General features: G+C 45.2%; 1 protein-coding gene across 1 annotated transcript in view; it reads left to right on the forward strand.

The window, feature by feature from the left end:
- The window catches only part of agap1 (ArfGAP with GTPase domain, ankyrin repeat and PH domain 1), a 157,557-nt gene that overhangs the window by 108,972 nt on the left and 35,650 nt on the right, over nucleotides 1–12,935 (forward strand). The window contains exon 13 of the mRNA XM_063211770.1: nucleotides 1,915–2,076. Coding sequence (XP_063067840.1) covers nucleotides 1,915–2,076 — 162 coding nt within the window. The remainder of the gene's footprint in view (nucleotides 1–1,914; nucleotides 2,077–12,935) is intronic.

Below are 12,935 nucleotides of genomic sequence, written 5' to 3' on the forward strand. Positions count from 1 at the left end.
CAACCTGGAGTTAGAAGCCAGTAATTTAATGGACTAACTTCATCAATGTGTATAATACTGGGCGTAGAAATGAAACATCAGGTCAAACTTGCCTGCTTGTCAATTGTCCATATTTTTGGTCATTTCTGGTTCCAGAGATAATGCATGAAGAGTACGCATATCCTCAAACACAATGATCAAGGACAAAGAAATATCCACACAGCAACTACTTTATGTAGGCTGTGTGATGCTTTTACAAAGTTCTTGCTTTTGTCGGGTGTATTACTGGTGCCACCTGATTCTCCATCTAAATGGACAAGACATCAGAGGTGGAAGAAGTGCTGAAGTTGTGTACTTAAGTAAAAGTAGAAGTACCCTGCGAAAAAGTCTTCTTCTAGAAATGTAAGGAGTAGAAAGTACAAGTAATTATCAAAAAATGTAATTGAGTAAAAGTAAAAGTCTGAATTTGTATTTTTACTCAAGTAAGTACAAATTCCAGGAAAAAACGACTTAAGTACAGTAACGAAGTAAAAAATACTTCGTTACGTTCCAGCTCTGCAGGACTTCCACATTCTAAACTCATTATCTGGTTCCTCAATCGCCCCAATCTAACATCTACATCCACGTACACTCATTCACTCTCTCCACCAAATGTTCACTTCTGCGCACCCCCCCTGCAACACGGGGAAAGGGAGATCATTAGGATTAAGACAGAGTTACAGTATGGGCAGGGGGAGAGAACAGATGGGTCTTTCTCTCCCAGAGAAACGGGAGCAAATGGACTCGTTGGAGATAAATGGAGATGGAAAAGAGGTGAGCTACGCTAAAGGAAGTGAAAAAGGTTAGAAAGAATGAGACAGGAAGACAGAGATGATTAGTAGCGGAATGGTAGAAAAGGTTGGAAAAAGAAAGATTGAGAAGTGTAAAAGAGAGTGTGTGAGAGAGAGAGAGAGAGAGGGTGCGAGAATGCAGAGAGGAAGGTTGGTTAATCTGGGGGTGGTTAATTGTGCGCTTTCGCGATGGCATCTTGTCAGCAGAGATAAGTTGTCACGTTTTCCACTTGAGCTGAGGCTAAACGATTGTAAAATAAGTTATGGCTGTCCTTGGGGCTGTCTGCGCTGCCGTTCCTTTTCCGCCTCAGTGCTGCGAGCGTGCTCTATGCCAGCCAGTACACACACACACCACACACACACACACACACACACACACACACACACACACACACACACACACACACACACACACACACATTTCCTCCTCCCCCAAGCCCTCCCCCTGCATGGGGCCTGCGCCGCCGCTGCCGCCGCCGCTTGTCTTGATATTAATGTGAGCTGAATGTTATTTTATTCTGCCCCTGGTCACAGCTGTCAGGCCGCCGCATGAAAAGTGAAGTTGCCTCTTGATGGCCGCGGCCCCCGAGGACCCGCGAGCCAAATGCCAGCACTCACTCCTCTCCTCTCCTCTCCTCCAACACTGGATCAGCCAGCCCCCTGTTTTTTTTTCCTTTCTTTCTTTCTTTCTTTCTTTTGCTTCTGTGTGTGTGTGTGTCTGTGTGTTGGCGCGCCTAGGATAGGCGCCTGTATTACCAAGGTTGTCCCATCTTGCTTCACCTTCAGCGGTCTTTTTCAAATAATAAAATAACTCTTAAGCTCTGTGTTAATAAAATCTAGGTAGTACAGTCCATGGACGGTGTCCAAAAGAATTCAGAATTGAATTCTCACCATTCAACCACTTTCTAAACGCCATTTCAAGTTTGTTTGAGACCCGAGTGTAACCCCTTCCTCTTCCTTCCTTCTTTGGTGTCAAAGAGCATTCAGAATTGAATTCTCACCCTCAACAATTTTCAAAGCACCATTTCAAGTTTGTTTGAGACAGACCCTAGTAACCCCTTCCTTCCTCTTCCCTCCTTGGTCTCCTCTCCTCTCTCTCCTCCAGACACGGGGCTGGGCGACTCGGTGTGCTCCAGTCCCAGCATCTCCAGCAGCACGAGTCCCAAGATGGACCCGCCGCCGTCGCCGCACGCCAACCGCAAGAAGCACCGCCGGAAGAAGAGCACCAGCAACTTCAAGGCCGACGGCCTCTCTGGTACTGCTGAAGGTAACCCCATCAACCCCCCCACCACACCCCTTTCCCAGCCCTGCTTTAGCTTTAGCGGCTATCAGTTACTATGCCATGCTGCTTTTCTATCTGTCTTGTCTCTTTCAGACGCTCGACTTCCGAGTTATTAGAGCCAAAGTCTCTTTAACAGTTATATGTGATAGTTGCTTTTGATGTGTTAACGCTTGCCTCTCTGCTGAGCTTTAACTGAAATAACAGCTTTGTGTTCTGAAGCCGCTTCCATGCTGCACCAACAAGCACAAACCTTCGAAATAGGGCCTTTATTGGCCTGATGGTACCAATTGTTTTTAAAAAAAACAGAGGTAGCAAAAATATGTAAAATCAGTAAACTTTCCCCAAATCAGTTTTACTGATAGCTACCATCAATCAGTACTTTTTCTTATACCGTAGCTACCATCAATCAGAATGAAAACACACACACTGAAGGTCCATATCTCCCCAACTGTTGATGTTTTCAGGCAGTGTGCAAGCACCTTAACATGGCTAACACATACTTTAGTCCTACTCACCTTTATTGAGATATGTGATATATTTTTTACATACTGACCAATTATTAGTGGCTAAGTTTTGGTTCAGATTGGTGCTTCTTAGTTTATGTTCATTAACAAGCATACTGTAAGCAGCCTTTTCCAGCTTTGCTAGTCCTTGTCATTTGAAACATTTTGCTCTAATTTCTTAAAGCAAATGATTATTTTTTTTACAATGTGTTGCCTTTCTAGGAGTGTTATGAGGATTGAGAGACTGTCAGGTATGGACAAAAGTCAAAGGCAGCGCCTCTGTGAGAAGATGTGTTATGAAGAGCAGGGTTGGGAAACGTAGCCATCTTGTCTGAGCTCCTGACATTAGACAGCCTAAACTCTAAAGGAAGGAGTCTCTTCATCACCCCATCTCACCCACCCTTACCCTTGTGTTTTGTTGAAAAGAGAAAATGAAACGTCAACAGGGATGCAACAATATCAAAAATCTCTCGACAACCTAGTTTGATTAGAGGTGAAATCAATGCCTAACCAATTGTGTGCAGTACATTAACCAAGTGGACACGTGGCATGCTACAGACGTCTTATTCCAGACTTGTTTTGGTATTTATTTTCTTCACATTATGACATATGACTTACAGTTTCCACTTTTCTACAGTCCCAACCTGGAAGAGATTTGTGTTGTGCATCACTTGTTCTAGATCTGTTGAGACTATAGGCTATTGTCAACGGGATGGTCTTGTTTCCTAACTCTCGATGTGGGATTTTAAAAAAAAAAACATGATATTAGGTCAGTAATTATATCAATATGTATTTATTATTGCAATATTGATGATATTGTTACATCTCTAATAATAACAAAAATACAATTGACCATCAAAGGCTGGTTGGCTTGTCAGGTTTCGACTACATGCGTTGAAATATAAGAGTTATGTTACATTTTTTTTCCACCATCTCTGTGTATGTGTGATTGAGCGAACCCTCAGTCTCAGTCCCTAGGATTTGAGTTTTACACAGGTCACTACCACTGATGAGTGCTATTGCATCTATAAAACAAAATGTACTATACTATATAACTAAAGGGACATACACCAGCACCACTGTCCCATACAGTGAACCTGCAGTTTTCAAGCACACACACACACACACACACACACACACACACACACACACACACACACACACACACACACACACACACACACACACACACACACACACACACACACACACACAGGCATTCAATTCAATACGTTGATTTGATGTTGACATAGGAAGCTCACATTGGACAGACCAGATGCATTTGCCAGAATGTTTTGAAACAAGTGCGAATTCATAACACCAGTCCACACGCACACGCGCTCAATTTTTTCTTTTACAGCTGATTCATCCTGACAACCTCAAAATTTTAAGTGTCAGTTAAATGTGGTCAGTTTCAATTTTTTTTTATCTTCGGATCCCCAGTCTGCTTGTCAGAGGCCCCTGCTCTGGCCATATATAAACTATGCTCCCCCCCAATATGGATCGTCAAGTCAGGGCTCGGACCATTACTTTTAATCATGCTGGATTTTCAGTGGGTGGGCCTAACCTCTGGGGGGCTATGGGAGGATCGCCAGTGTATAAATGCTTTTATTGATTGGCTCCCCAAAGAGGGCCAATAATCCCATAGTGGTCAGCAGAAGTAAGCATTGAAGACCCCAGTGTAGTGTTATAGACTCTCTTAACTGTGGTGTATTAGTTTACGGTGTTGGTCTTTGGATCAGAGGGTTGCAGGTTCGAATCCCATCCTGCGGTGCTTGTGTTGGAGGTTTGGGGCAGCTGTGGTCTTTTGGTTAGATGGTTGATCTTGGGAATCAGATGATTGCGTGTTTGAATCCTGCTCTAGAGGGGGAAATATGGGTGGTCTCCACGGAATTTTAACCCTGATATTGTTCCAAAGACTGAAATAAATGATAGAAGTCCGCAACACTGTTAATGCTCCCAGTGATTTATTTGCACGACGTTTCGGACCTTCGTCCTTTTTCAAGTGCAATTGTTCCAAAGACTGTCACCTGAGCCTAGGTAACGGGAAGGTGCTTGGACCAAAAGCGTAGGCTCTGGACAGTGTCAGTTTTGAATTTGTGCCCATGCACATCCTTCTACCTTGCCTCTTCTTTTGCCTCTTCTTTTCCTTGTGCTCTGTTTTGAGTATTATCAGTGTGGTTCTTGAACCTCTAGCCAGATTGTTGTCAGTCTTTTGGGTGGGAGGTTGTAGCTAGGGCTGGGCGATATGGAAAAAAAAATGCAATATCACGTTATGGATTACTTTATATTACGATAACGATATATATCACGATATAGCACAATTACATACATTTTCAGTTATTCTCTTTATTTGCTCTTTATTTTTTCATGTCGCAAAACAACATGGATCTTTATATTCTTATTTTTACAGTTACATTAACTTATCGTGTGTATTGTGACAGCATGAAATGTAATTAAATGATATTCAATTGTATAAAATTGATAAAATTACTATCACGATATAAACGATATAGGAGAAAGGTCACGATATACTCTTTTATATCACGATAACGATATATGTCATCATATTGCCCAGCCCTGTTGTAGCTCCCGCCATGGGTACCGAGTGTGTAACGGCCTCATGTGTTGCTGTCCAGGTAACGCTGAACATTGATGCTCAACACCTCAGAAGTTCACTATGGAAAACATGGAACAAAGGAGCCTGTGGAACAATATTTGATAGCCACAGAGCTGTAAGGAGGTTTGGTTTCACAAGTGACGGAACTTCCATTGTGCTGTGTGTGACTTGTGCAGGAGAATATGGAATCTTGGTTGATAGAGACTGTCTGATCACCAGCCATGCAACTCCCACGAACCTCAGTGATTTGTGGCGAGAATCTCTGGTTGATTGAGACCGACTGATGGCCGGTGGAACCAGACTATTTGAACTGCGGTTGATCACCCACATTGATCTCGATGGGTCTGGAAACTAGAAATGAGTCGAGAGACAGAGAAAGATAAAGATGGAGAGATGGAGGAAAACAGACAGAGACCGGGAAAGAGAGAGAGATGGAGAGACCGACAGAGAGGGGAGAGAAAGAGAGATTCCCCTAGCCTGTGTCTCTTGAGGAGTGGCTTCATTGACTGGTTAATTTACTGCTCATTTTAGCCCCCTGCCAACCTACCAGTGTCCCACGCTGTGGAGTCCACCGCTCATTAATTCTGATTGGAGAACACGGGGGCGCAGAGAGACCGCAACGCCTCAGATGGATTTCTCTCTCTCTCTCTCTCTCTCTCTCTCTCTCTCTCTCTCTCCCTCTCCCTCTCCCTCTCCCTCTCTCTCTCTCTCGCGCTCTCTCTCTCTCTCTCTCTGGGCGAACCTCTTGCCTTTTGGTGGCAGTGGTGATGCACACATGGGCTGTGCAGTGTAGCATAGTGAAGTGAGATGTGGCGCTCTCTTGAATTTAGCCAAAGGTCACCTGCCGGAAAATCCTGATGTAACCCCCCACCCCCCAGCCCCTATCTCGTCTTTCTATCTCTCTCTCTCTCTCTCTCTCTCTCTCTCTCTCTCTCTCTCTCTCTCTCTCTCTCTCTCTCTCTCCCTGCCTCTGTCCTTCTCTGTCTCTCACACTCTCTCTCTCTCTCACTCTATCCCTTTCCTTCTCTCACTCTCTCTCTCTCTCTCTCTCTCTCTCTCTCTCTCTCTCTCCCTGCCTCTGTCCTTCTCTCTCTCTCGCTCTCTCTCTCTCTCTCTCTCTCTCTCTCTCTCTCTCTCTCTCTCTCTCTCTCTCTCTCTCTCTCTCTGTATCTGTAGCGAGGCCAACCCCCTGCTACAACCCCAACCCACCCTCAAACACCGCACCCCATCCCTCGACCCCTCGACACACACACATACACCCTTTCCATCCTCCCCCCGCCCCTCCCCAGCGGCTGGGCTGCTCTTAAGTGAAATATTATAAATCCTCCACAGTATTGAAATCTTTTATCAGCTGTGTCACTTTCATTATTCAATAAGCGATTAGTAACAGTCTCCCAATTTAGCCATTAAGCACTTGTGCAGGGGGCCTGCGGACGGCTGTCACGCCACTGGCTGCATGAAGTATCAGCGCTGTCAGCCCGCCCGTTATTCATGAGGAGAGAGACACCCCACCTCCTCCTCCTGACACGCACGCACACACCTCTCACCTCCACACACACACACATGCGGCTCAGCGTACACGCACGCACATCTGTATGTACACACACACACACACACACAGACACACACACACACCTCACCTCACACACGCACACGTCTGACCGTATATGCATGGGTGCGCGACGTGTGTGTACACACACACACACACACACACACACACACACACACACCTGCATATGCACACGGACACCTACCTCCACACGTCTCAGCATGCACACACACACATACACATGCACGCACGTGCATGTATGCCTCACATTAGCATATAGATTCTACACACACAGACAGACAGACACACACACACACACACAGTCATGCATGCACAGCGCCACTTTGCCCCCTGAAAGATGACTGCATTACAGTCATTATCTGATCTGTTGGCTCCTCTTGCACGTCAAGCCACAGATTTCCTTTTTACATTTTGTCTGACTTCTAAAGTCATGAACTATGAATTATTATTTTTCCTGGTTCTGTTAATAAAAACTAGTTGAAATGATTTGGATCATGTCTTTGATCATCCATTCATCAATGTTCTTGACCCGGGTCAACAATTTCTTTGATAGGACCTTGCGTGGGTGTGTGTTTGAGTATTTTGTAGACCACCTTGATGGTAGATCTGATCTGACCCCCCCCCCCTCGTCATTGGCACAGGTGTGTGTGTGTGTGGATGGATGATGAGCACAAGATCACTAGGTCATAGCAGGCATTCCTGAGTGCGCACGACATGGGATCCATAACATACTGATGTGCTGTGTGCAGCACACTTAGGGTGCATGAATGTGTGTGTGTGTGTGTGTGTGTGTATGTGTGTGTGTGTGTGTGTGTGTGTGTGTGTGTGTGTGTGTGTGTGTGTGTGTGTGTGTGTGTGTGTGTGTGTGTGTGTGTGTGTGTGTGTGTGTGTGTGTGTGTGTGTGTGTGTGTCCGTGTGTGTGTGTGTGTCCGTGTGTGTCCGTGTGTGTCCGTGTGTGTCCGTGTGTGTGTGTCCGTGTGTGTGTGTGTGTGTGTGTGTGTGTCCGTGTGTGTGTGTGTGTGTGTGTGTGTCCGTGTGTGTCTGTGTGTCCGTGTGTGTCCGTGTGTGTGTGTGTTGCCAAGTTGCGTTGCCTGCGTGGTTTCTCGCTAGCTCCCCCCACCTGAGCCACCTGAGCGTGGTCTCACTCTGGTGATCAGAGCAGGCCCATTAAAGGGCCCGATGGAGAGCGCTCAGGGCCCTCATTATCCTATTATCCTGCGTGAGCCCACAGCACAGCACAGCACAGCATCACACCACCACACTGCACAGCAGAGGAGAGGAGAGAAGAGCAGGGGAGCAAGCAAGCAGGAGCTTTGAAACGCGATCAGGGGCCAGGCTCCGGAACATGAAAGGGAGCAAGGAGCCCAGGAGCTTCTACAAGGGTGAAGGACAGGTGGGGGAGAAGAAAAGGAAGGAAGGAGTGGGGAGAAGGGGGAAGAAATATGGGGAGGAGGGGGGGAGAGAGAGAGAGAAGTGCAGGGGGGCACAGAGAAGTGAAAGAGAGATAGGTGTTCGAGAGGGAGAGATGCGTGAGCAGCCATTCAGATGGTGGGAGAGAACATTCCAGAAGGTAGTGGAGCCCAGGTGTGTGGTTCTGCCACAGGGGCTGCATTGTAGCAGCATACACACCTTCACATGAAACTTGCGGCCAGCTGTTGCGGCCAGGAGTGCGGCCAGCTGTGCTCCTAGATTGTGTGTGTGCATGTGATCTACTGTGATCTAGTGTTCTTCTCTTAAGGAGAGACATGTGTGTGGTGTAACCTCATTTGAAAAGGTTCATTGTAATGATCTGATATTCCATTATTATTGCCTTTTTTTTAAATCTGCACCATCTCAATGATTTTTGTATGATGACATCTCTTGCATGGCGATGTCGTGTCATTGTGATTGAAAATGATCAGAAGTCTCTAATATTTAGAAGATGCTGATGTCCTATTACCACTCTGTTGACTTGTGTGAAACTGACCAAGGAAATTAGGTGAATCCAAGAAATACTAATCAAGGACATTAAACCACTCTCATTTGTCCTGTGGAAGTGGCTGTGTTTCGGCAAAAGTTTTCTCCTGCACTAATCCTAGAACGCGAACAGTTTTTGGACCAGCTCAGTAGGGGAAGCCCAGCTCATTTTACACAAAAAAACAATGTACGGTATTGCTTATGTGTAGGGCTATTCAAAGCAACCAAGTACAAAAGTTCAGAACTTCATTTTCCACACAAAAAAGAGTGTCTTGCTCATTGTACGTTATTGAAAGCAACCATGTCCTCAAATTCAGAACTTTGCCGTTTTTTTCCTGGCACTGCTTTGCTTCCATTTTTTTTGCCAAGTTTTTGTTTGTTTTTGTTTGTTTTTGTTTTTTACTGCTGGCAGTTCTGTAGTAGACTCCCAACCTGACTGTCTCTCCTTTTCTCTTCCACTGAATGCTTCCTCTGTTGCCTTCTGCTGCTGTCATAGATTCTAGAACTCTCCTTTATCTGTCTTGTAGATTCTAGAACTCTCCTTTATCTGTCTTGTAGATTCTAGAACTCTCCTTTATCTGTCTTTTAAGTCCCCTGTTATTCACCATCTTTCTCCGTAGTCGTTTCTTCCGTTTGTAATTGTCTGTTTTTGTTTGTGGCTTTTCCTCTCCTGTCATCTTCTTTCTTTCGTCTGTTTTCCTTCTATTTCCTTTCTTTTCTTACTCTGCCGGCGGGACGCAGCCAAGCGTAAAGCGTGGAAACTAACTCGTGTCAGTAGTCTGCGCAACATTTACAACAGCAGTTTCAACTCGGAAGGTAACTAACTAAATGCCCCCCCACTCCAGCACCCACCCACCCACTCAACTCAACTCTGCCAACCAACCACCTACCCACCCACCGCACCCCACGCTTCAAGCTGCCGGAGGTGCCTTTGCCCTGGGGAGGAGGAGGAGGAGGATGAGGAGCCACTGTGGGGAGGGGTGTGGGGGGCTTGCTGGTGCTCTTCTCTGAGTTGTCTGTCTGCACATGCTGCCACTGAATGCTGTTGTCTGTCAACTGTAAACTGCAACAACCCCACCTCCCCTGTGCACACCCCAACCTCTTCACCACCACCACCAGTGTACGTCTTTTCCCCCCTGCTTCTCCTCCTCTAACCCTGATCTGTCCGTTCCTCACATCCTTCCACACTGGAGCGTAAGGAGGAATGCATCTTACTCACAAAACAGATCTGTCTGCCTGGAGCATGCTTTGCTGTTTAAAAAAAGAAAAGAAAGAAAAAGAACAATGGGGCTTGATTTGTGATTTGTTTCGTTGGTCGTTTGATTGTTTGGTGGTTCGTTTATTTGTGTATGTTGATGGTTGTGTTGGTCGTTTGAACTCATGTGTCTCACTATGATGCTGTGAGCCTTGATTTCGCTGTGAAGTTGTTGTTTTGCGTGGTGTAATAATAATAAAAAAAAAATCTGTTGTTTTGGGAATCGAAACAAAGAGCTGAACAAACAGCATCACCTAACATCCCCTAACCCCCACCCCCACCCCCCATCCCTCCATCTCCCCCTCTCGATTATTGACTTGTTTGATATGAATGCACATTTCTTTTAATGGATGTAAGCAATTCATGTATTATTTTCCAGGTTATTAATGTTGTAAAAGGGTGCAAATAATATGGCGAGTAATGACCTGTGTCCCTGAGCAATATTGTGTGCCTTGACATTTAAGGCTGTTAATTTGTGTTCCCCCAGCCTCTGCAACACCCATTTACCGGAGCATTCCCCTTACACACACACCTACACACACACCCACACACACACACACACACACACACACACACACACACACACACAGGCGTTCTGCATGCCCCCGTCCTACCCCCCAGGCCTGTGAATGGTGTGTGTGTGTGTGTGTGTGTGTGCGTGTGTGTGTGTGTGTGTGTGTGTGTGTGTGTGTGTGTGTGTGTGTGTGTGTGTGTGTGTGTGTGTGTGTGTGTGTGTGTGTGTGTTTGTGTGTACGTGCGTGCATCAGTATGTGTGTGTTTTCGTGCTGCTAAAGGTTGCTTGTGTCAGAGTTCACAAATTGCCTCTATCAGTCGAGGCTGGCCACACGGCAGAGGGGGGCCCCAGCGAGTGCATTTGTAATTATTAAGTGCAAAATGAAGAGGTGAGGTGTGTATATGTGTAAGCGTTTCTCGAGTGCATGCAATCATGACTCGAGTGTGACCACTGGAAATCATAAATGTCACTGGTGTTAACTACAGATTGAAAGTGAAACACACACATGCACGCACAACACACACTTAAGACTTTAATTGGCTTCACACCGCTCCTTTTTTGTCCGACTGACTTTATGCCCTGGTTCTAGTAGGTAGAGTACTGCAAAAGATTTAGACGGCAAAAGATTTTAGCCTTACTATTCTGTTAGCGCATGCTAAAACCTGAATCATATTCTTTGGACACACTCACTGATAGTCATACAATACATATGTAATGCTATGTGGAAGTGTGCAGATTGGTCGATTGAGCTGATTTAGGTTCACTTATTTTTCCTACGGTATGTCAAAGACGAAATGGAGAAATTAATAAAGTTGTGGAAAGATGATGTTATACCAGTGTTCTGAGAATACATGGAGAGCACTGCCGCTTATGATGTCATTCATAAGCCACTCTCCTCAAATAGTAAAACTAGTAACCATTAATTATAACAGAAGCTATTGCTGCCTGCTACGATGTCTTGTACTAATGGCTAATAATTGTCATAGTAGTCATAATGATCACAACAATAACCATACCATAATAAGTCGTACCAATAATAATAATAATAATAATAATAACAATAAAAATAAAAATGATAACCACGGCATCAACAATAACAATAAAGTAATGATGACGATAACAATAATAGTCTGAATCATAGCACTACTGTCCAGACCCAGAGCAGTACCCGGCCTCCTCGCTATGGGCCTATTGCTCTGATTGTGCTGACGGAACAGTATGGAGGTCATACCAGCAGCACACAGCATCAGCAGCCATGCCTGCAGAGCACTCATACACAGCAGCGAGCACAGGGAGCGCCCTCTTATTTCACATTCATTACTCGCCACGCTGGCCTGTGGAGAAGGAAGGGGGAGGAGTGGAGTGGGCTGAGAGGTGGCTTTAATTTATACCCCTGCATAACACTCAAGCATGCACGCACGCACACACACATTCACACACACAGGCATGCACACACACACACACACACACACACACACAGGCATGCACACACGCAGACACACACACACACACACACACACACACACACACACACACACACACACACACACACACACACACACACACACACACACACACACACACACACACACACACACACCCATCCACCCCCTGCCTTTCTGGATTGTTGGTTTCCATAATTATCAAATAACCACCCTCCTCCATCGTGCCCCCTCCCCAAAAAAAGAGAGAAGGTGAGGGGAATTTAATTATGATGAGAATAGCGCTCTTGACCCCAGAGGGCTCTGTGTGTGGAGAGGGGTGGGCCCCTATCTCAAATGGGACGCTCCACTGATTCCTCAGGCCCGCCCACCACCTATAGAAACACTGCAGGGAAAACGCAACGCAACGCAAACTCGATGCCAGTGTATCGTTTTATCATGTGTATCATGTATCATTATTGTTATGATCAGTAGTTGGGATAAGTTGAATTATCCGATGATATTTCAATTGTTATTGGAGTTTAGTGTGGTTTGGATCATGTTGCCAAGTCCCTCACATACGAATTTTCAAGATTATACCCTTGCTTTCACTTTGACAAGTATTTTTTGTCACGGTATTGTTTTTTTTGTTTGTGAATAAAATTAATCAATATCAAATCAGTTAAATTGAACTGGATTTGATGCAGCGAAACAATTAATGTAACGTTAATGTAGCAGAACTTAATGCCATAATAAAAATGTGTGTGAGGGACACCCCAATTAATTTTACGTTGCCACATGTCAGTAGAGATAGTATATTATAGATGTAGTTTATGCGTTGACAAAAACCTCCATATGAACAGGGTCTTAAAAACACACAACTGTAAAAATTCCCTCTTCAGATGTCAACTTCAAAATCCATCTGCTGGTTGCACACAGTGGAACACAGTGGTTAAGCCCATTCTTCGAGCTTTAAAAAGAGAAAACCTCGAGTAGTTTCAAGTA

Source organism: Engraulis encrasicolus, chromosome 12, assembly GCF_034702125.1.
Source record: "Engraulis encrasicolus isolate BLACKSEA-1 chromosome 12, IST_EnEncr_1.0, whole genome shotgun sequence".
Lineage (NCBI taxonomy): Eukaryota > Metazoa > Chordata > Actinopteri > Clupeiformes > Engraulidae > Engraulis > Engraulis encrasicolus.